The following is a 25,507-nucleotide window of genomic DNA, read 5'->3' on the forward strand; positions in this document are numbered from 1 at the left end:
GGCCACCTAACTTCCCCTCCTCGAATCGTGAAAGTTATAATGCCCCTTTCACCATGCGGGAACTCAAAAATGCACTTGCCCGGTCACGGTCCTCCACTCCAGAGCCTGATTCTATTCATATTCAGATGCTGAAGAATCTTTCTCCTGTGGGTAAAGGTTTTCTTCTTCGTACTTATAATTGCATCTGGATTGAGGGTCATGTTCCTACATGCTGGCGCGAATCTATTGTTGCCCCGATTCCTAAGCCGGGAAAGGTCAAGCACTCTCTCGACCGTCAATATCAGTTGTATGTCTCTGCCCTGCTACCCCCTGGAGTTCGCTTTCGTCGCCTCCTTCGGCACCTCGATTTTTCACTCCCTGCAACCTTTCGAGTGGGCGAGAGCCAAACGCCACCTTGGCTCCAGGCTCGGGTTCGCGTTCACCTTGACCTCAGCTCGCTCCCAAAGGAGGTTACCCCAGCTTCGGTATACCGCTCCCTTTTGTCGAACTTCGTTCGAAGTTCATTAATATGATCTTCATTTATACAGATGGCTCTAAGACCAATGACGGTGTCGGGTGTTCTTTTATTGTCGGGGCACACAGTTTCAAATACCGGCTCCATGGCCATTGTTTGGTCTTCACAGCTGAGCTATTTGCCCTCTGCCAGGCTGTTCTTTACATCTGCCACCACCGACATTCTGCTTATGTCATCTGCTCTGATTCCCTGAGTGCCATCCAGAGCCTCAGTGATCCGTATCCGGTTCACCCTTTCGTGCACCGAGCCAACGCTTTCTTCAGCAGCTGGCAGACGACGGTTCTCCGGTTACCTTTATGTGGGTTCCTGGCCATGTCGGTATCCCTGGGAACGAAGCTACAGTTGCCGCGGCCAAAGCTGCGGTCCTTCGGCCTCAGACAGCTTCTTGTTGTGTCCCTTCATCTGATTGTAGCAGGGTCATTTGTCAGCGCATTTTATCGCTGTGGCATGCCGATTGGGCTACACTTACGGACAACAAGCTTCAGGCCTTGAAACCTCTTCCCACGGCTTGGACGACCTCTTCATGCCCTTCTCGGCGGGAGGAGGTCATTTTGGCCCGGCTAGGAATTGGACACTGCCGGTTCAGCCATCACCATCTGCTGACGGCACCGTTTTGCCCATGTAGGCAATTGCTGACGGTACGCCACATTTTAACGTCCTGTCCGAATTTTAATACACTGCGCGTTGATCTTGGCCTGCCATGTACTCTGGATGCCATTTTAGCGGATGACCCAGGAGCAGCTGCTTGCGTTCTTCGTTTTATCCACTTGACAAACATGTCTAAGGACATTTGATTATTTTTTTTTTTTATTTTTTTTTTTATTTATTATAAATCCTATGCTTGTTAATATGTCTTTTATAGTGTTGTCCCTTTTAGTTGCTGTTTTAACCTTGTGCCTCACAGTGCATTCCTAACTTAGGCTGGGTGCTATTGACCATTGTAGTTGTGCCCCCCTAAAAAAAAAAAAAAAAAAAAAAAAAAAAAACTGATGCCATCATACTGGATGAGTGCTAGGACATTATTTCTCCTGGCCTGGGCATCTGGGCATGCTGAGGCGTCCCGGCAGTAATTCACAAGCTGTGTGCAGCCGAAGGTATCCAATCTTATCAAGACATGCAAACAGCTTTGTTTTGTCAATTGTACATCCATTTGGAAGTGTAGTTGTATAATGTCAAACACATTGCAGTGTCTAAGCGGTATGGACACACTATGTATGCACATAATCTATGTGTAGGAAGGCAGTCATTGAAGTAGATGTTGTCTCTGCAAGTATGCTTGACCTGTTTTAACAGTCACCCTGCATAGAGCTGTAACTGCCCTGTTTTCTTGGAGGAAAAGAAGGTGCCAGAGAGAAGTCCCCAAGTGAGCTGCACATAGTGAATCGAATATATTAACATTGTCTTCATGATAGTAAAGAAGTCTGTGACAAAAGCTCATACCATCACACTGCTGCAGGCAAATACCATGTGCCCACGTACATGACATGGCCTGCCGGCGTGTTTGCAAAACAGTTGATTCCTCACCAGTAGCCATGAGGTTCCTTAACAGACCACATACTTGATAGGACAGTAAATGTAATTTTGAAAATTTCTCGAGTATTCAGCTGGTTAGTGTTGTCCAAAAGGCGCGATTTTTCGGCAAGCTGACTTCTTGCCATCTTCAGACGTTCTTGGAATTTGATTGATCTCTGATGGATGCTGACTTTATATAATCTCCACCCCTCTCCTGCAGCCTCCGTCTGGGCGCTTCTGAGAGTGGTCTGCGGCTGGTGATGGGGGAAGGGCAGAGCTGAGTGGTGGGGGAAGCGTGGTGCCCCGTGACAGATCATGGGCCGCAGTCCTTCCACGGCCACGGCCACTTGCGGAACTGTGCCGTCGTGGTGACAATGCTTCTTCTTCTTCTTCTTCTTCTTCTTCTTCAGGTGTCCTGACAGGAGCAGATTTTCATGTAGACTGTCATTGTGTTTTAATCATACTCCCAGCTGGAGCTCAGGTCTGGGATCCAGCTATGAGTATGATTAAAACACAACAAGAAGAAGCAGCATTGTTACCACGATGGCAGAGTTCTGCAAGCACCCGTTGCTGCAGAAGGACTGCGGCCCATGATCTGTTGCGAGGCGCTGCATTTCCGCCAAGACCCAGTGCCACCTTTGCCCCACCACAGGCTGCGGACCGCTCGGGAGCTCCCAGATGGAGGCTGCAGGAGAGGGATGGAGATTATATATAGTCGGCATCCATCAGAGATCAATCTGACTCCAAGAATGCCTGAAGATGGCAAGAAGTCGGCTTGCCAAAGTATCACGCTTTTTGAACGATGCTACCCGGCTGAATGCCTGAGAAAATTTCAAGATTTCTGTATGCTGGGAAAACCTTAGATCACACATCACATTTAATTTTCTAATTTTAAATATATTGGGAGTTGTCAATCTCGAAGATTATTTAAAAGGTAGTGTAATTTAATTCTGCTGTTCCAGTACTCAACTTCAGACTTAATACTAAACAACTGAAAGTTGAGGAAGGAATGACAGTAATATGGAAAGGACAGATTGCTGCTCACCTCACAGAAGTGAGTTGGACAGGTACAATGAAAAGAAAACTAGAAGTATTTTCATTTCTCCTGTGTCCAATTTAATGCCTCCTCTATGTTGTGAGTAGTAATCTGTCCTTCTCATATTGTTGTTATTTAAATTTAATACTGGTTCTGAATATCTCTTGGTTTTGTCAACAGCAAACTGAAACTCTCTGCTTTTTGCAGAATGTTTTGTTTGTTGTACCTTACAATTATTAAATGTTGATTTACATCGGAGTGTAATCCACATGATCTTCAGATCGTGTATGTTGTGTTCAAATAACTTACGGGAACACAGCTGGGCGAAGTCTTTGACAACCACCGATATTTCAACTGGTGAACACTTCATTTTCAAAGCCCAAATGCAGTGAGATAGCACTATGAAAGTAAATTTAGACTTGTGATGGGCAGGGCTATGCTGACCATGAACAACAATATGGTATACATAGAGACAATACATTGTAAACAGCTAGTACCATCACACAACCAAAAATGACCAATGTCAGAAGTTATCAATAGTGAGTGTTAATTAGCAGTGGGTGAAGAAGTATTATTAACTCTGTCCCTGTGTTGTTGAACGAGAGAGAGAGAGAGAGAGAGAGAGAGAGAGAGAGAGAGTAGGATTCCAAGCACAATTGAAGTTTGTACAACAACCAATTTAGTGTCAACTGTTTTCTTAAACCCAATTAATGGAAGTAGAACTGAAATATCTGTATTGGTATATTTCATAGAATGACCAGTACCAAAACAATGTTGTGAAATGCCAGATTTATACAGCTGTTGAAAGTATGTGACACTTATGTACTATAAATTGGTTCTCCATGGTCCCGATGATCTGAGAAGTGTATGACATGCCAAAACTGCAAGGGATGTGGTAGACACTGCCTTTACAGACGAAACTGAAAAGATCCTCCTGAGCTGCTAGGAATATGAAGAAGTCAAAGAGGAATATGATGAAGTCAAAGTCTGCCATGACATATGTTGTGACAGTAACTACTGGGCACAGGTCCACTCTCTAAAATCCACAGGAGAATAAAAGTCCTGGGGCACCAGGTTCAGGGATGGCTAGAATTGAAGGCTCTGAGAGTGATAGCTGGAGGCTCTGTGTTGTCACTGGGGAGTATCATCCTGGTGGCAACTGGAGCAGTGTCGCAGCATGGTGTAGGTCCAGAACAAGGACTCAGCTGGATGGAACCAAGGAACTAGGAGAGCTCTCATGGGATGCGCTTTCATTTGCTGGGTATGTGATTGGTGACTCCAAGTTACCACAGCTGAGGACTGTAAGTGCCACCAGTCCTCTGTGTCTGTAAGCTGTGGGCATGCTTCTGTGTTCACCATGCTGTGCTGCAGTGGAATGTTGTGCCACAGGGGATGGGGATCTTGGCTTGACCACCTGAATCATGAGGATGGTAAGAACCTCTATAATAAACTCCACCCAAGGTGTACTTTGCACCAATGAGATGCAAGGCTGTTGAGGTGGAAGTGTCATTAGGAGGCAACATCTGGGGATCTGCCACACCTCAGTTGTATAAGGCTTACTCAGGCAAGTGAAGCTCTGTCTGGTTGGACCCTTATTTCCCTAGCTGCTCATGGGATCGAGACGGAATCCTTGAAATTTCTTCTTCCATCTCTCAGTGAAATGGGTGGTCTGCTGGTAGTTACCAACACCCAGTCAGAATGCTACGATTTATAGTAAAACATGCATGCTGCTGTTCAGAATGTGTTTTTAATATTTAAAACAAAAGAGGTCAATTTTGAAAAAGTTTAGCTTTTCTGTATCCAAAAGTGCTTAGAGGAAATCTGTGTCACTTTCAAATCTGTCAAGCACTGGTGCACTGTTAGTGGAAACTTCTAATTCCCAGTAAGCTACGAACTTCCAGAAAGCTAGATGCCTAAGGCAATATGTCATTGAAATTGTGCTACACAACAGCTTGAACTATAACAAAAGTGCTATGTCATGCCAGTATCTTGTAGATATTCCCACAGAGGAACTGAAAGCTGAGTGCTCCCAAGACAGCATTGTGGATGTGCAAAATGTAATGAAAAGGGTGGATAGCAATCAGACCAAATGAGACTCATTTGTCCTTATTTTCAGTCGCGCAAAACTCCAGGAGCATGTCAAGACAGATTTCCTGCTCCTAAGCTTGCAGCTCTCTGTCCCCAACCCATTGTGCTGTTTTAAATGCCAGTACTTTAGACACAGTACCTTAGTATGTAAGGGTGAAGCCGCTTGGGACGAGTGTGGTTAGGCCACGCAAGAAGGAGTTTGTTGTTCATCTCCCCCAAAGTGTGTAAATTGCTTTGGGGGTCACCTTGCCTGGAGTATGGACTGCAGTGTTTTCCTTGAAGAAAGGAAGATACAGGAGATTAAAAAATGAAGCATATCCTCTATGAAGAGGCTAAAAAGACCTGTAAGGCCATGCAGCCTCCCACATTCACTACATCTTTTGCTTACACCCTTAAAAGGCCTATTTCGACAGCCAATGTTTCTGCACAAGTGGAAGTTGGTAGTGTCAGCATTAGTACCAATGTTTGTCAGTCCTCTTGTAAAGCTGCAGTTATTTCAGAGCCCATAGACCCCCGAGAACACCAAATAAAGCAACAGTTGCCACCATTGCAGAGCTCCCAGTACCTGCAAAGTCTGTGTGTGGTAAAACAACCAGCACTTCCTCTACCACTGCTGAGGCGGTTCCAGGCTAAAAAACACAAATGAGACGCTTCCACCATAGATGAAAAGTCTGTGGACCATCAGGCCATGTCGATGTCATTCATCGTGACTGTTCTGCTGCTTCTTCTTGAGCCAATGGAATGCGAAGTATATCTGAGGCAACCATCTTGCTCAAGGGTGAATTTCGGCCCATTGTGGGCTCCTCACCCCAATGGTAAAACATGGTGAAAATGCAAATGCTTTGATAAATAGCACCCATAATACTGTGGAACATGAATGGGTTCAGGACTCATGTGGAGGAACTGAAACTCCTGGCACAGGCACAACCCTGTGCTTGTGTTTACAAGAAGCACATCTTAAAGCCACTGACGTCCCTGGGCTACGGGCCTCCACCAAAAGGTTGACCTGCTGGGGAAAGAGCTAAGGGAGGGGTTGCTGTGTTTGCCAACAACACGCACCACTCCACTGCTCTCTCCTTGGATACTTACCTACAAGCAGTAGCCGTTGCAGTTCATGTGGGTTAGAAAATCCTATCTGCTCACTTTTCTTACCTCTGCAGGATGCAGTAGACTCTGAGGCTCCCGCAGGCCTTACTGAAAAACACCCTCACCAATTTCTGCTAGTGGGTGATATCAGTACCCCTAATGTTTTATGGGGCTCAAATCTTGGAGAACCTTATGATGCCTCAAGAGCTGTGCATCCTCAACATAGATGGTCCCACTCGTTTCTCCACGGCTACTGGGTCATCCTCAGCCATCAGTCTCTCTTTCTGCTCTCTAGGCCTTTCAGACTCAGCTCATTGAGAAGCGACTGTCTGTGACTCGTGATTCTGCCCAGTCACGATAAAATCCAGTACTGCATACTTAGACAGTTGCCAATAGCATCAAAGGAAGTTCTACTCGAATGATTTGATACTGCAGACAGGTCACTTCCCCAACATGGAGAGAGGTAATTTTGTCAGACCTGGAAAAGACAGCACATGTTCCAATAGTTATTGGAGTGTTGCCCTAACAAGCTATGTAGAAAATACCCTGAAGCAGGTTGTTAACCGTCATCTGTTTGTTAAAGGCCAGGCAACTCCTTAGTTGCTCTCAGTGTTGATTCCAGAGATTTCAGTCCACTGTCGACAACCTGACCCTGCTAGAAGCGGCAAATCGGCAAGCTTTCCCATGTAAACGTTATTGTCTCTGTATATTCTTTGACATCAGAAAGATGTAAGACACTGCTTGGAGACACAAGAATCCATCAATGGGGCCTTTGTGACCATCTCCTCATCTTCATACAGTCTTTCCTGTCTAAAAGATGTTTTAGGCCTTGAGTTTGTGACACAGTTATCATTTTTAGCAGGAGAATGGTGTCCCTGAGGGTAGTATTTTAAGTGTTACCGTATTTGCCATAGTCATAAACAGTATCATGCCTACAGTAAGGAATCCTCTGCAATGCTCCTTATTTTTGGACAGTTTTGTAGTGTCCCTGAGGTTTCTGGGCGTCATTTTGGGCTTCAAATTGTCATGGTTACCACACCTGAGAGACATGAAAGCCAGAACAGAAGGCTCTGAATATCATGTATTGCCTTAGCCACTGGTCTTGAGGAACAGAAAGGTTGCCTCTGCTACTGTTTTATAGGACTTTTGTGCATTCTCAGATAGACTATGGGTGCACAGTGTAGGGTCAGCGAGGCCTTCTTACATGAAGATCATCGGTGCAATCTACCCTGGAGGGATTAGGCTAGCTGAGGGTGTGTATAGGACCAACTCCATACCTATTCTTTTTGTTGAGGCTGGGAGCCACCACTCACCATCCAATGGCAGCGCCTCATGGTGGGTCAGGCATGTATGTTCTTTTGCAGCTCCAACTCCACCTGCATACTGTACTGCTGCTCGCTTGCCTCTGGAATGCCTTTCCTCCAAATGTTCACGAGCAATAAGGCCCTTTGGGATCCACGTGCAGCATGTGCTGGAGTCACATGATGTGGAGCAAATACAACCCCAAGTACAGAGTTTTAACCACCAGTCACTCTAGTTACTCCATAGGCCCAGAGCAATTTTAGATGTAATGTAGTGCAGAATTGGTTGCATTCCTGCATATGTTTTTAATACATAACTTTATCTGCATATGTTTTTAATACATAATTTTATCTGCATATGTTTTTAATACATAATTTTATGAAATTTTAACTGAGCCACCACAATTCTACAGCTGTCTATATATACAGGTGGATCAAAACAGGGGGACTTTGTGGGTTGCTCTGTTGTGTCGTGTCCTCAGGATTGCACTGCTTCGAGATTTTACTGCCTTTGATGTGGAATTATATACAATCTTGTGGGCACTGGAGGGTCATTCCATGTCAAGTCACCCAGGCCTTGACACCAACCATGTCAGATTTTGATGAAACTTGGTACAATTACTTATTTTATCATCCTGAAAGCACTTGTAAATTTTTTTTGCTCTATCTCTTATAGTTTTTTTTTTATAAATTTTTAAAGTTTTTAGATTTGGCGTTGTTTTAGCAGTCGGAAATTGTAACTTAAATGTGTCCTCACAACTAAAAAAATTTGTATATTAAAGAGTACTCAAAATATCAGTATGAAATTTTGGAATAAGTTTGTGTATTATATCTAAATGTTAAAAAAAATTACCATAAAGATATATTAAAATCTTCCAAATGAAAAAAAATTTACAAGTTTTTTTTTAGCTAACGGATGTTTAGTTTTACAAAAACTGCAATATCTAGAGTCTCAGACCTGATAGAAAGCTCAAATTTGTTTTAAAATACTCTTAATTGTATAGGCTATTAGATAAAAGAAAAATTATGTTGGCTTTTTAACCTGTTTAATAGTTATCTAATTTTTAAAATAATATTAATTATATTTTAAAATTAAAAAATACCAAGTGACTTAGACACCGAAAATAAGTTTTTGTCTTCTTGGAGTAACAATGTACACTTGGATTTTGTTTTGTTACTCCTGTGTTTTGAAGTAAAAAATTATTACAGTGTTAAATAGTGCTTGGATAGTATTTTATTAAGTTTATTCGAACTCTCAGTAAGTACTGTTACTTAGTTTACAGGGATTCTTTTCCAATATCCTATAAAAGTAACCAGAACAGTAATCAGACCAAAAGTGAAATCAGTATGTCAGATATTCAAACCTGTAGTGTAGGGTTATTTAAAAAATCTGACTGTTTCCAAACAACCTACACACCTTCAAAAAAGTTACAACTGGTATCAGAATTGAGTGAGGAAGAAAAAGATTTGATCCACTTACGATCTGGAATTAATCTGTGTGAATTTAAGAATATATGTTCACACCACAGCTACTACTTTTTAAATGTTTTTGAAAAGTATCAAACAACATGTGTAGACCCACTAAAGAAACACAAAAAGCCCATCAAAAAATCGTTGAGAAGTGTAAGCTTGGATCTTTCTAAACAATTACTGACAAAAAATATTAGCATAAAACCTGGACAAAAGCTTTGCTCAACATGCCGTAACTTTTGTGAGGAAAAAATTAAGAGTTGAAGTCAATGAAAGTGAAAGAGATGATGAAGTCATGGTTGAATTAGAATCATTGGAATCCAGAAATGAATACCTCGTACAAACAAACATTGCTCTTGATTATTTAGGTTTAACACCGATAAAGCTTCATGGCTTGTCAGAACAAAGTAAAGGGTCTTATTTTAAAAGGAAGGTTAGCAGTATTGAAAAGACTGCAAAAAAGGCGGTTTCAAAAGCATTAAAATATGATGCGCCAAGTTCTGATGATGACGAAGAAGATAAAAGTGTGGTTGAGAAAGCAAAGGATTTTGATGTAATGATTTCTCTTATGAAAGAGAAGATTTCATCTGTTGGGAGGTCTAGAAAAATCCACATTCTGACCTTGGCTCCAGATTCTTGGAGTCGAAATAAAGTGATGAAAGAATTTAATGTAAGTGAGTACATGGTGCGGCAAGCTAGAAAGCTAAAATCTGAAAAGGGTATTTTGGAAACTCCTGGTCCAAAAAAAAGGTAAAACTCTTTCTGGAAATACAGTAAGACTTGTAACAGATTTTTATGAAAAGGATGAAAGTTCCAGAGTACTACCTGGAACAAAAGACAAAGTAAGTGTTCAAAAAAAGTGTACATGCAAAAAATACTCATTTTGTGTAACTTGAGAGAACTCTATTATTCTTTCAAATGGGAGAATCCCGAGGTAGAAGTAGGATTTTCAAAATTTTGTTTCTTGAGACCTAATTGGTGTATCCTTGTTGGTGCTGCAGGCACACACACTGTATGTGTATGCAGTATCCACCAGAATGTTAAACTATTACTGGATGCTGTGAAAATTGAAGAATCTTATAAAGACCTAATTAAGATGCTTGTGTGCAACACAGAAAACGAAAACTGCATGCTACATCATTGCAACAGCTGTCCTGCAAATACTGCACTAACAGAGTGCTTAACTGAAAAACTAAGTGAATATTATGATTTAGAAGAAGAAATTGTAATCAGTCAGTGAGTTAACACAGACAGGGCAGAAATGATCAAACAGTCTATCAGTGTTGAAGACTACATTTCTTTATTGGTTAGGTCATTGGAAACACCCCGCACTCGTTTATAGCAAAATCCCAATCAGCAGCCTTTAAAAGATTGAAAGAAGACCCATCACCCAAAACAGCAATTATTGTGATGGATTTCAGTGAAAATTATTCCTTTGTTATACAAAATGAGATCCAAAGTTACCACTGGAATAGAGGTGGTTGTACTCTACACCCAGTTGGAGTTTTTCTAAGAAATGAGGAAAACAATGTTTTTGTTTCCAACCACTGTTTTATTAGTGATGACCAAGAACATGACACTGGTTTTGTTAACTTTGTACAAAAAGAAATTACAAAGTGGCTGTCATTACATCATACTGATATTGACTCAGTTCACTACTTTACAGATGGTTGTGCTGGGCAGTACAAAAATAGAAACAGTTTTAAAAATTTGACTGAACACTTGAGAGACTTTAATTTGAAGGCCCAACACTCATTTTTTGCAACAAGTCATGGGAAGTCAATTTGTGATGGCCTAGGAGGAACTATTAAAAGAATTTTAAGGAAAGCCAGTCCACAGCTTTCAGACAAAGAACAAATAATGACAGCAATCGATGTGTATAAGTTTTGTGAAAAAAATATTGAAAACATTCATTTTCACTTTATTGACAAAAAAGAAGCTGATTTGCTACAGTTAAAACTAGAAAAACATTTTTCAGCAACCCGAACTATTCCTGGAACAAGAAGTTTTCATAACTTCAAACCACTTCCAACAAACAACCTTGAAATTAGAAGGACTACAGATAGTGTAAAACCCTCCTTAATCTTTTCTTTCCATTCTTCTTCTGATTGGGTTCATGTTGAACCATCAATAAATAGCTATGTGGCTGCAAAATTATGATGGTAACTGGTACTTTGGACTGGTAAAAACAATATTCAATGATGATGAAGATGCAGAAATTCTATTTCTACGTCCTTCAGGACCCGCTGCATCATTTTATTGGCCTGAAAGAGAAGATTCCTGCATAGTGCCTTTGGAGCACATAGTCTGTGTAGTAGACGCACCTCAATCAAGCGGCACTGGGAGAATGTTGTTGTTGTTGTGGTCTTCAGTCCTGAGACTGGTTTGATGCAGCTCTCCATGCTACTCTATCCTGTGCAAGCTTCTTCATCTCCCAGTACCTACTACAACCTACATCCTTCTGAATCTGCTTAGTGTATTGATCTCTTGGTCTCCCTCTACGATTTTTACCCTCCACGCTGCCCTCCAATGCTAAATTTGTGATCCCTTGATGCCTCAAAACATGTCCTACCAACCGATCCCTTCTTCTAGTCAAGTTGTGCCACAAACTTCTCTTCTCCCCAATCCTATTCAATACCTCCTCATTAGTTACGTGATCTACCCACCTTATCTTCAGCATTCTTCTGTAGCACCACATTTCGAAAGCTTCTATTCTCTTCTTGTCCAAACTGGTTATCGTCCATGTTTCACTTCCATACATGGCTACACTCCATACAAATACTTTCAGAAACGACTTCCTGACAATTAAATCTATACTCGATGTTAGCAAATTTCTCTTCTTCAGAAACGATTTCCTTGCCATTGCCAGTCTACATTTTATATCCTCTCTACTTCGACCATCATCAGTTATTTTGCTCTCCAAATAGCAAAACTCCTTTACTACTTTAAGTGTCTCATTACCTAATCTAATCCCCTCAGCATCACCCGATTTAATTTGACTACATTCCATTATCCTCGTTTTGCTTTTGTTGATGTTCATCTTATATCCTCCTTTCAAGACACTGTCCATTCCGTTCAACTGCTCTTCCAAGTCCTTTGCTGTCTCTGACAGAATTACAATGTCATCGGCAAACCTCAAAGTTTTTACTTCTTCTCCATGAATTTTAATACCTACTCCGAATTTTTCTTTTGTTTCCTTTACTGCTTGCTCAATATACAGATTGAATAACATCGGGGAGAGGCTACAACCCTGTCTCACTCCTTTCCCAACCACTGCTTCCCTTTCATGCCCCTCGACTCTTATAACTGCCATCTGGTTTCTGTACAAATTGTAAATAGCCTTTCGCTCCCTGTATTTTACCCCTGCCACCTTCAGAATTTGAAAGAGAGTATTCCAGTTAACGTTGTCAAAAGCTTTCTCTAAGTCTACAAATGCTAGAAACGTAGGTTTGCCTTTTCTTACTCTTTCTTCTAAGATAAGTCGTAAGGTTAGTATTGCCTCACGTGTTCCAACATTTCTACGGAATCCAAACTGATCTTCCCCGAGGTCCGCTTCTACTAGTTTTTCCATTCGTCTGTAAAGAATTCGCGTTAGTATTTTGCAGCTGTGACTTATTAAACTGATAGTTCGGTAATTTTCACATCTGTCAACACCTGCTTTCTTTGGGATTGGAATTATTATATTCTTCTTGAAGTCTGTGGGTATTTCGCCTGTCTCATACATCTTGCTCACCAGATGGTAGAGTTTTGTCATGACTGGCTCTCCCAAGGCCATCAGTAGTTCTAATGGAATGTTGTCTACTCCCGGGGCTTTGTTTCGACTCAGGTCTTTCAGTGCTCTGTCAAACTCTTCACGCAGTATCATATCTCCCATTTCATCTTCATCTACATCCTCTTCCATTTCCATAATATTGTCCTCAAGTACATCGCCCTTGTATAAACCCTCTATATACTCCTTCCACCTTTCTGCCTTCCCTTCTTTGCTTAGAACTGGGTTTCCATCTGAGCTCTTGATATTCATACAAGTGGTTCTCTTCTCTCCAAAGGTCTCTTTAATTTTCCTGTAGGCAGTATCTATCTGACCTCTAGTGAGACAAGCCTCTACATCCTTACATTTGTCCTCTAGCCATCCCTGCTTAGCCATTTTGCACTTCCTGTCGATCTCATTTTTGAGACGTTTGTATTCCTTTTTGCCTGCTTCATTTACTGCATTTTTATATTTTCTCCTTTCATCAATTAAATTCAATATTTCTTCTGTTACCCAAGGACTTCTATTAGCCCTCGTCTTTTTACCTACTTGATCCTCTGCTGCCTTCACTACTTCATCCCTCAGACCTACCCATTCTTCTTCTACTGTGTTTCTTTTCCCCATTCCTGTCAATTGTTCCCTTATGCTCTCCCTGAAACTCTGTACAACCTCTGGTTCTTTCAGTTTATCCAGGTCCCATCTCCTTAAATTCCCACCTTTTTGCAGTTTCTTCAGTTTCAATCTGCAGTTCATAACCAATATATTGTGGTCAGAATCCACATCTGCCCCTGGAAATGTCTTACAGTTTAAAACCTGGTTCCTAAATCTCTGTCTTACCATTATATAATCTATCTGATACCTTTTACTATCCCCAGGATTCTTCCAGATATACAACCTTCTTTTATGATTCTTGAACCAAGTGTTAGCTATGATTAAGTTATGCTCTGTGCAAAATTCTACAAGGCGGCTTCCTCTTTCATTTCTTCCCCCCAATCCATATTCACCTACTATGTTTCCTTCTCTCCCTTTTCCTACTGACGAATTCCAGTCACCCATGACTATTAAATTTTCGTCTCCCTTCACTACCTGAATAATTTCTTTTATCTCGTCATACATTTCATCAATTTCTTCATCATCTGCAGAGCTAGTTGGCATATAAACTTGTACTACTGTAGTAGGCATGGGCTTTGTGTCTATCTTGGCCACAATAATGCGTTCACTATGCTGTTTGTAGTAGCTAACCCGCACTCCTATTTTTTTATTCATTATTAAACCTACTCCTGCATTACCCCTATTTGATTTTGTATTTATAACCCTGTAATCACCTGACCAAAAGTCTTGTTCCTCCTGCCACCGAACTTCACTAATTCCCACTATATCTAACTTTAACCTATCCATTTCCCTTTTTAAATTTTCTAACCTACCTGCCCGATTAAGGGATCTGACATTCCACGCTCCGATCCGTAGAACGCCAGTTTTCTTTCTTCTGATAACGACGTCCTCTTGAGTAGTCCCCGCCCGGAGATCCGAATGGGGGACTATTTTACCTCCGGAATATTTTACCCAAGAGGACGCCATCATCATTTAATCATACAGTAAAGCTGCATGTCCTCGGGAAAAATTACGGCTGTAGTTTCCCCTTGCTTTCAGCCGTTCGCAGTACCAGCACAGCAAGGCCGTTTTGGTTAATGTTACAAGGCCAGATCAGTCAATCATCCAGACTGTTGCCCCTGCAACTACTGAAAAGGCTGCTGCCCCTCTTCAGGAACCACATGTTTGTCTGGCCTCTCAACAGATACCCCTCCGTTGTGGTTGCACCTACGGTACGGCCATCTGTATCGCTGAGGCACGCAAGCCTCCCCACCAACGGCAAGGTCCATGGTTCATGGGGGGTGGGAGAATGTATTACTTCAAAAAAAAAGACTGTATCAAAAGAACTGAAAGCTCTTGGATGAAGTGGAAAAACAGTTTGAATCAGCATTAATGTTTATTAAAATGACAAAATTACTCAAAAAATTCAATGTTTCAAGCAATCAGTTGGGTTATACATAAGTGTCGTAAGTAAACTATCTTTGTACATAATTCTAATGTAATCTACTATAGTTAATAAACATGTTAAAAAGCCATCATTATTTTTGTTTTATCAAGTAGCCTGTATGTTTAAGAGTAAATTAAAACAAATTTGAGCATTCTATCAGGTCTGAGACTCTAGATATTGCAATTCTTATAAAACAAAACATCCGTAAAAAAAAAAAAAAAAAAAAGAAAATATATATATATATATATATATATATATATATATATATATATATATATATATATATATATATATATATATTTTTCGTAGAAAATATTAATATATTTTAATAGCATCATTTTTATCTTCAAATATGTATAATAAATAAACTTGCTGCAAAAATTCATGATGTTATCTAAAAGAGTTTTTAAGATAAGCAAATTTAAAGTTTTGAATACAAATTAAATTGACCATTTCCGAAGGTTCAGAAAACGCAAAAACATAAAAACTTTAAAAATTTATAAAAAAAAACTGTAAGAGATACAACAACAAAAAATTGCAGGTGTTGTCAGGATGGTATTAGAACCATTTGAGCCAAATTTCATGAAAATCTAAGGAGGTGGGTGTAAAATTTATTTTTTATTGGGTGATTTGATATGGAATGACCCTGGAGCAGATCAGATGTACTTAGAGTGCTAAATTCCTTGTCTGTTTAGACTCTGTGAGCACCCTTCACTGTCTACAATGCTTTTACCCAACAGATAAAGTAGTTAAGCATATCCAGAAAATTCTCTCCCATCTTGAATGGCTGGGGAAGGTGGTGTCTTTCTGCTGAGTATCAGTGCACATTGGTATTGAACGAATGGGCAGATGTAGCAGCCAAGGAGGCATGTCGCCATCCTCAGTTATTTCAGTGTACCCTCACCCTGCATGCTGTCATCTTGCTGTTGTGGTACTGAGTCATGTGTTGAGGGAAAGGTGGGTGACTGGATCTGACAGATAATAAGCTGTGTCTGGTAGCCCACAACACAACCATAGCATATCTCCTTTCAGCCATGAAGAAGGGATGAGGTTCCTCCATACTCGTCTTCATGTATGCCACAGCCTTCTGATGTGTGGCTTCTTGCTTTGGCGAGTGGACGCTCCACTGTGTGGTGCTTTTAGTATAAAGATCACTGTGCACCACATTTTACTAAACTGTGTTTTTTTTTTTTTTTTTTTTTTTCAGGCTGGAAGGCAGTGGTAAATTTGTCCTCTACTTTAAGTAATGTTGAAACAAATGTGGTTAGAGTTTTAAGGTTTTTCTGATCTGTCCAACTTGTTTCCAAAAATTTTAGAGAAATGTTCTTAATGTGTTGACAGGGTAACTGGCTCACCCATGTTTTTGTAAGTGTTCAGCCAGTCACATTTCCCTGTGTGTTTGTTTAGCTGTTCTGTCATTTTACTTGTGTTTTAATCCTGATATAGTGTGTGCGCGCGCGCACCCCGAGAGAGAGAGAGAGAGAGAGAGAGAGAGAGAGAGAGAGAGAGAGAGAGAGCAAGAGAGAGTTGCTGGATGGGGCTTGCTTGAGCTGGTGAGCTGGCCGTGAGCTTAGTGTGAGGTGCCTGCTAGGGGTAGGCGGCATCTTAGATATAGAACTGATGGAAGGATATCCACTCAGTGAACACATCACTTGTGGGTATATCATAGTGCCTGCAATTACAGTGCTGTTGTCATCAATGCATGTGCTGCTGGTGGGGAGGCTGGCAACTCCAGTAGTATCTGCTTAGAGATTGGCTTGTCAGGTGGAATGCTTACATTGTTGTCTGTAATGTTGCCATACACATGATACTTGCATGTCAGTATTTGGATTGCTGGCACATGTACTACCTCCGGTGGAAGATGCTTGAAGCACCAGAATGTGGCCATATGTTGTTCATGGATGTTGTGCCAGTAGCCGTAGTGACAAGCGAATGGCTGGATAAAACACCTTTTCATAAGCCCCTTCATAAATAATTTTCTGCGTTTTGCAATATTTCAGGATATTGCCATTTGTATAATGTAAAATTACATGTATGGCCTGCATTTATTTTCTGGAAACTGTTTCCCTAATAGTGCTTTAGTTGTAGGATATTAACTTTTGGTTTCCGATATTGTGTACCTTGAGCCAGTTTGTAGATGTTCATATAGTGTTGTATTTGTGAGGACTGCATGTTTCACTTAACATAGTAAAGCCTATGTGAAAAATTCAAGGTTTCTTGGCTTTATCTGCTGAAGTAATATTGATTCTCAAGCTTTGGAAATTAATCAGAATTCTAATAAGAAAATAAAACAAATGCTGAAGGGAATGAAATCACTGCACTCCCTCGATCAGAAAGACAAAGTGATATTAAGAGAAAAAAAAACCCTACTGATTCAGGATAAGTAGTGTCCTTTTGTTTCATTTAGAAATTTTTTAATTGCAATTTTTTCTTTTAAATTACAGAATCTTGAGACTCAATTATGTATTTAAATTTGTGAGATTGTCAACTCTGTTCCATTGTTTCCATGACAACCAGCTGCTTCTTTTTTTAGCTAGCTTCTCTTCTGCTATTTCTTCATTGAAATTAGTGAATACTGCAAACAGTTACTTTTTCTGTTTTTGTTATTCATCCACAATGCGTTATGAGTATGTATTTTGCGTAGTCTTTGCTTCAGTCCATTTAGGAGAAATCCAATGTACATTGCTAAAATTTTCCTTCACTTTAGTCTTTTTGATTTTGTATTTTCATAATGTAGTCAGTAGCTTTTCCTCTCAAGTGCAAGTACACAAACCATACTGTCATCATCAGAGAAGCCAACAAGTTGATTGTTTTTAACTCTTACTTTGTGTTGTTGTACCACTTCTGTAAATGATTCAATTAGCAGGTTCCTCACTGCTTCAGGTACATCATAAACCTGCTATTTATATGGGTAATATGTAATAGAAAAGCAAAGGTAGCAAATCACTGTAAAAGTTGGCAACAAGCATATAAACAAGGCTGTGAAGGTTGCTAACTTTCAGAGAAATCATTCTGTAGAGCTAATAGAGTACACACATGTGAGCACAGAGCCTAGATGAGCTATTTGCAGCTGGGATAATGATAATGTAACTATGCAGGGAGGGAGGGGAGGGGGGGGGGGGAGGGGGGTGTTTCTGCCTGTTGATGACTTAAAGCAGTTATACCATCAGTTGTTACTTTTACTTCTGTTCTTTATACTCTCTCAAGAGCCTTCCATTACCATATTTATGTGGATCAGAAATGTAACTGTAGTAAGAAAAATTTTCACTCTAGCTTAGTGTTGTAAGACTACCAGATTTTATGTTAAATGCTACAAAATATAATTATTCTTGGAACTTCCACACTAGATAAAGAAACATCTCCTGTGCCTTAATCTGTTTTTAAAAAAGTACAGGTATTCATGATATGTTGCACAAATTTAGTCACCCAACAGTGCTAGAATTCATTTCAGTTACGGATACTTTTCTTATATCCCCCCTCCACTATTCCTTTTCCCCACTCATATCAAATCAAAATGTAATCTTTCCTTGATTAACTGCCTATCAATTTAACTCACATTCTGGGTTTTTCTTTAGTTTTTATGTGTAAATTTAATTCTTTGGAAGTCTGAGTAGGTATTTTCGTAATGAAGCATCTTATCTTCAGAGAAGCTTTTTATTGTGATATCTTAAGTATGTGTGAGATGTTTTGTTCATTTATACAAAATACTGTTTATGTTACTAGAAATAATCACAGATGTCCTTTTAAAACTTTGTTTGCAGAGATATTTCACAAATGCATCATTTCATCAGCCAGGGGGGCCAGTATTCCTTATGATTGGTGGTGAAGGCAAAGCAAGTCCTTTGTGGATGGTAACTGGTCAATGGATTACGTATGCTAAACAATACAATGCCCTCTGTTTCCAATTGGAGCATCGATATTATGGAAAAAGTCATCCTACTCAGTAAGTCGTACTTTTTATTATATGTATATTTTTACACATTTGCCATTACTTAGAGTATGTGCCTATAGAGTTTAATTTTTGTGATAGAAAATAATTGCAGTTGTTGATGCAGTTTCAGTGCAGTTTACTTACTCTAAGTGTGATGTTACCTCATCAGTATTCTATTAAGCAGTAGACTCTCCTACCAACATTTCAAAATAATTCAGAGTTCAGCATGACACTTTACACAATAACACATGAGAGATGACAAAGGTAAAGCTCTGTGCTGGAGCACATTCAGACCTCGCGAGAGTTGGAGTCCCTTCAAAAGCTAGAGTATTGTAGCAGCCATTCACCACCCAGAATCTGTCACCTACATGATCATATACCACATGTTATCACAGGCAGGTCTTCATTCTTCCAGAACTTAACATAAAAGTGTCTAGAATCACTCTCTTGACAGCACCACTCAAAAAGTGTGCTTTTCCACTTGAATCCAGCAGTATTCCACTACTGCCTAACTCTCATTGGCTGAAAGCCGTCCCCACAAGAAATACAGAAATGATTTGACTCAACTTGATCACTTTCCACACTTAACTGTTATATCAATGCTTAAATAAAAAAAAAAATGTTATAACATTCTGCCACACTCATACTGTTGGCAGTAAATATAAGTAAAGGTTTCTTCACAAGTAAATGAGGCAGCATTCTTGCATGAGTGCACTCGTATTAAATGACAATAAAATTATTTTAAATATTGTTTGACCAGTTATTTATGTATGTTCGATGGAAGTGTTTTTTGGCACTCTTTTCAGTGGTGGTGTTAGCTAACACATGTGATTGACCACTTTTAAATTACCACAGTTGCAATCATATTTAAATAAAGTTACTGGCAAAATAGTAAGATATTCATTAAGTAACTACACAAGTACAAGATAAGAGGTATTCATGGTGCATTCAGTTGCTGTGTTATTGTGAATAAAATAATTTTCTGACAGAAATTTGTATAATGAAAATATCTAAAAGTGCAATAAATCAATAAATAAGGTAGATACAGATGAGTGGCTTTTGAGGATGATTGCTATAGCGTGGTTCTACCATCTGAGATATTGTTTGTTCAGATTACATGAAGTATATACAAGTTGTTAATTCGAAGGTCCTTTGTGAAAATATTTAGTCACTGTAAAATACTAACTACTTTAGTTTCTAAGATATTGAAAATGTTATTGTTTCATTGGATGCACTTCATTTTTCTGAGATTGCTGATGTATTTAGATTTGCTTTATTATGTAACAATGATTTATTATAGATTTTCTGGAGTTGTAAGAAGCCAACTCTATGACTGTCTCACACTGCCCCATAGCTGGTGCATCTCCTGTACAAAAGCCATGTGAGCAACCACTGTCCAAATTGCAGCTTTGAGATTTACCAAATTCTGGCTACCTACTGACCGCCTTGTAGTGCGTCAAGAATTTACACGTAAATTGTGGAACCACTACACCTTCTGCTGCCTCGAACACGCTATATTTTAAAGAGAAGTGTGAGAGAGAGCCTATTTACTGCACAACACATGTCCGTGTGTGCAGGATTGAAGTTTATTGTGGGAAGACAGGAGCTGCGTCAGATGAGTGGCACCGAAAAGTGTTTGCTGCAAGTGCCAGACGCTGTAGGAGAGGACACGGAGTAATTAAATGCTATTCTTTGCTGTGTTAGTGAATGTGATTGTTGTAAAAAAAAATCTAACGTTTGACTGTAGATTTTTAACTTACTTCATATCTTAGCTCTGAAGAAGCAAGACGCAGGGGACATCTGTAAATTATTTGGTTGCTAAAACCAGGCAATTGTGATTATTTTTAATTGTATCTAACGGGTGTCGTCATAGTTGACTTACAAGAGTTTGTATGTTAATGTGAAACTTGTGGAGATGAAAATATACCTGAACTGAACTGAATGGAGAGTATGAGGTTACTGAGTTATTTCCAGTGAGAGAGAGAGAGAGAGAGAGAGAATTTGTTAGTTCCTCTAACCAGAATTATTTCTTTGGAGAAGAAGTCGTGGAGATTGACAAGCCACACATCCAGTGAAGAGGATTGGCTAAAAGTTTCAAGTAAGTCATCTGTAGTAAGAGAAGTGTGAAGTTCGCAATCCAGCTTTGCACCACTTCTCTTGTCGCCAAAGCCGTTAGAGCCTTTATACTCAGGATGACTAGAATCGCACGTTCTGGCTGGCTGAGCCACACTGTGCTCAGGTCCCTGGGTCCGTCCACTAATGTTCAGGTGCTCAAATTCTTTCTCAGCACCTCATACTAAATCTAAATGGCTGAATAACTTGTCTTCAAACGGGAAACACCACATATGTGAGACTTTCTGATAATGGAATAAATTTCACATTATATTGGGTCTACTGTCTGCTCCCTGGAGAAAGCCTACTTCAGTGGGTTCCTACAAATTGAACCCTGTTTGTTTCACGATAGACTCCAAATAAAGATAAAGGGCTGGCTTTGATATTAAAGTTTCCTGTGCAGGCCACAATGAAACTGTGTTGTTATGGACATTGTGTTTACAGTTTAATTGTTAACATTGAAACATGCTGATTGCAATGAAACTACTGTTTTTAACTAATTATTTACAGAATCTCTGGTAATGTTGTTCTTCTTATCAGTACCGAAACAGTTCTGGCTTTGTGTGCTACAAGAAATTGGTTTCTGTGTTGAATGCATCATGTGGGTTTCAGGTTACCAGCCATAGGTTTAGTCAGCGGTATAAAGCAAAGTGACTAACTGCCAGAAAATCTGCACTGATGGTTTCGTTTCTTTTTTCTTTTGTTTTTAACATAAGTCAATTCACTGCCTTTACTTCTTTAGTATATTCAACACTCACTAAAATTAGAGCTAATAAGCTTTTAAAATGACAGGAAACATATGCACAAAACATTCCAAAGAGAGCTGGCTTTATTTCATGTGTCTTACAGTCAATGTGTGTGAATACAGAGCTGAGATGGTTTATTTAAGAGTCGAAATGATTTACATTCAATATACTTTTAGCTGTATGTGTCAGTGTGTTCAGCACAGCTCATGTTTGGTCAAAATGATGGAAATTGTACCCATTGAGGTAACATTCTGTGCAGATTAGTTTATGATGTACCAAGTTTCCAAGCCAACCTTGCTGATCAATTAATTGCAACAATTTTCCTTTCATGAAGCCAAATCAAAAAAGTTTCGCCAACATAGTGATAAAAGCAGGACTGGCAAAGAGGGGCACTGCTTAAAACACTTTCTTAAGCATTCTGCATGGAAAGATTGGCTGCAGTCAGTGAGAAGGGGGAATCCATGACCATTGCATCCATCACTTCATGGTGTTTGCAACTGTACTAAAAGTAAATGGTGGTCAGTGTGTCAGAATAATCTGGTCTGGAGGGAAGTGGCTGGTGAGCAAACTCAGTAAACAGGTACCTGATAAACAGACCGGTCAGTGTGTCAGAACAATCTGGTCCGGAAGGAAGTGGCTGGTGAGCAAACTCAGTAAACAGGTACCTGGATAAACAGATATGCTGTATAGAGGCATTCCATAACATTGTCTGCACCTTTCATTGTTTGATAATGTCAGCAAACATCTGGTGTTCTTAATGTTGTGCTCACAGCAACCAACAACAGCCACTGTTAATTCTGTTAAATATTTTGCCAGTATATATGTTGGCGAGCCAGTTGCACTTATGATAGGTGTTGGCAGAATGCCTTCTTGGTGAATTTCAAGATCACATAATCTTGAAGGCCTCAGTATTATTACACCTCCAGTACGAATTTAATGTACAGTGCAACTAACAAGCCATTGAGGATGCTTTAGAAGTAAACGAAGTGAAATGTGCATGTCAAAAATATAAAAAAATCTTTTATGTAACTGTGGAGATGGCTGAGGTATAAAAAATACTGCAAACGTGCAAAATAAGAGTTAATAGACCTTTTGAAGTAAACCAATCAGTTTTTAGGGAAAGGTTTTGTGTGTGTGTGTGTGTGTGTGTGTGTGTGTGTGTGTGTGTGTGAGGGGGGGGGGGTACCTGTGTATGGAGAGACATGGTAATGATTCTTGCATTATCAGCAGATAGATTTACATCTCCTGTTTCAGTGGATTCATTTATATGTAAAGAAATAATGGTCATGGTAATGATTTGTCTCAAACTAGAAAATTGATTTGGCCCCCAGTGGACCACCCCAGGAACATCTCATTCCAGATGAGTGTAACCTCAAATGTTTGTGTGGTATAATAATTATGGTGAATGCATATGTGGAAACGGTGTTTGCGCAGCAATCACCGACACAGTGTAGTTGAGGCGGAATAAGGGTAACCGGCCCGCATTCGCCGAGGTAGATGGAAAACCGCCTTAAAAACCATTCACAGGCTGGCCGGCACACCGGACCTCGACACTATCCCATTGTGCGGATTCGTGCGTGGGACTGGCATGCCTTCCCCTCGGGAAGCAGCAATTTAGATCGCATGGCTAGCTGGGCGGGTTTAGGCAGGTTACCAGCAATTATGGTTATTGACATATTTAAGTAACTTATTGCATGGGTGGATCAGCGATCAGTGGTATGATGAGTGTAAAGGCCCAGATGGAATCTGAGTTGCAGCTGATTGTAAATATTTTTACAGAAGTGATGGACTGTTATTGAGTCTCATTTTTTCAAACTTTTAAAAAATATGTTAGTCATGGAACTAATCAATAGTTATCAATATCTTTTTTACAAATTGGTTCTAATTTTTGAAACTTTAGTTTGTCTGATAAAATGCCATGTGAAAGCAATAGGTTACTATCAAAATTTTTAACTTCTATGTCTATTATAAGTTACTTTCATATACTGTGCATCTTGTTAACCTACTAGTTCCTACTACAAATCTTAACAAAAGTACTGACTCAATGTTTTTCAATTTCAGGGATCTGTCTGTAAAAAATCTTGTATATCTAAGCAGTGAGCAGGCACTTGCTGATATTGCTTACTTTATTGAGGGTATGAACAAGAAGCATAATTTAACACTTGGAACAAAATGGGTTGTTTTTGGTGGATCATATCCAGGATCATTAGCTGCTTGGGCAAGAGCTAAATATCCTCATCTAGTTCATGCAGCTGTCTCTGCCAGTGGTCCCCTGCTTGCAAAATCAGATTTTGGAGGTTTGTAGGTTTGGTCAAAAGACTAAAAAATATTGTCACCTTGTATTTTTGTTGTGTAGCTTTAAGAATGAAACACAACTGACTACTTTATAACGAAGAGAGTTAACTTTCACAAACTCATTTACTCTGTAGAGAAGCTCATAATCAGTAAACTTACTGTACTCTAATATTATGAAGCATTCATTGTAAAATAAACATGAATGAAATAAGTCTGATTAGACCTTGAAACTTTTACGTACTTTGGCTTTACAAGTATTTAGAGAATAACTTTACCTGTGACTGTTCTTGATTGAGAGATAAACACAGGAATAATTGAAAGTTTCCACTCAGGTTATTACTGCACTAGTATTGTTCAGGTGCATTGAAACTGTTCCCTAATCTGTTGATAAAAAATATAGTACCGAATTATTTCTTGAAACTGAAATATTTGAGTCTGTTGTTAAATATACCATCAACTTGTAATATTTCAACTACGTTATTAATGAAGTGATTCTCACCCTTTGCCCTTGCTCCTAAAACAGCAACACCCACCCCTTTCCCCTCCCCAATCATTCCACATAATTTCAATAAAAGAATTGTCCAAATAATCTATGGAGCATCTAACTAACTTCCCAAAGTCATACATTTATTTGGACAGTTTGCTGCATTTTATGTTACCATAAGCATTAACAATCACTCATTTATAACAACTACAGGAAAAATGCCTACAGCACACCCTCATTGTTGCATATGGTATATACTTCCTGATTCACAGTTTGTCATTTAGATTTTGCTTCCCAACACCAGTGCTACTGAAGTCTGTGGATGGGACCTATCTCCACAACATGGACAATCTATTTTGTCATTATAGTCGTTTCCTTTCCTTTTTACTAACCTTCACTCTTGTGCAGACTACCTTCCTTCTCTTTTCTTGTTTACAGTATGTATTATCTCTTGGTCATCATGCCTCCCTTCCCATTATCTCTTTTTCATTAACTGTTTATCCCTTGCTTTGTGTTCTCCACATGAACCCAGTACCATTTTCATCTTTTTCTGTCCTTCATTTTTCTCATTTTTCTATTAGTTCTATGAAACTTCTTTAGAATCAATACTCATGTCTGTTGTCTTCATTATTGTAAAGTTGGTATGAATAGGGATGGAAAAAAATCTGTTTTTGCCAAAATGGGTGCTTGGAAAGTTACTTTCCCACTAAGTTATGAATAGATTTGTATCCCATCAGAAAAACTACACTGAAGGAGCTTCCCATTCTAGATGTAGCCTTCTAAATAGGCTATTTTCTGTGACATCATCGATAGAGTTCATTATTTTCATAGGGTTGAAACAAAAATGCAGGGCTGTGAATATGTACATGGATCTGTGGCCTTAAGATGTGGAAACCTAGTTTTAAGGTGTAAACCAGTGTTTTTTTTAATGTTTCACCTTTTATTGAAGTAGTTGTTTCCATCTTATTCAGAAGCTTACTGTATTTACTCAAATCTAAGCCGCACTTGAATCTGAGCCGCACCTGAAAAATGAGACTCGAAATCAAGGGGAAAAAAAATTTCCCGAATCTAAGCCGCACCTGAAATTTGAGACTCGAAATTCAAGGGGAGAGAAAAATTTTAGGCCACACCTCCAAATCGAAACAA

At 39.5% G+C, this 25,507-nt stretch overlaps 1 protein-coding gene across 2 annotated transcripts in view; it reads left to right on the forward strand.

Annotated features, from left to right (window-relative positions):
• LOC126483164 (putative serine protease K12H4.7) overlaps window positions 1-25,507 on the forward strand; it is a 120,983-nt gene that overhangs the window by 29,061 nt on the left and 66,415 nt on the right. For both annotated transcript variants that reach the window (XM_050106596.1, XM_050106595.1), the window contains exons 3-4: window positions 18,555-18,736; window positions 23,644-23,879. In XM_050106596.1, coding sequence (XP_049962553.1) covers window positions 18,555-18,736; window positions 23,644-23,879 — 418 coding nt within the window. The remainder of the gene's footprint in view (window positions 1-18,554; window positions 18,737-23,643; window positions 23,880-25,507) is intronic.

The sequence above is a fragment of the Schistocerca serialis genome, chromosome 1 (assembly GCF_023864345.2).
Source record: "Schistocerca serialis cubense isolate TAMUIC-IGC-003099 chromosome 1, iqSchSeri2.2, whole genome shotgun sequence".
NCBI classification, from domain to species: Eukaryota; Metazoa; Arthropoda; class Insecta; order Orthoptera; family Acrididae; genus Schistocerca; species Schistocerca serialis.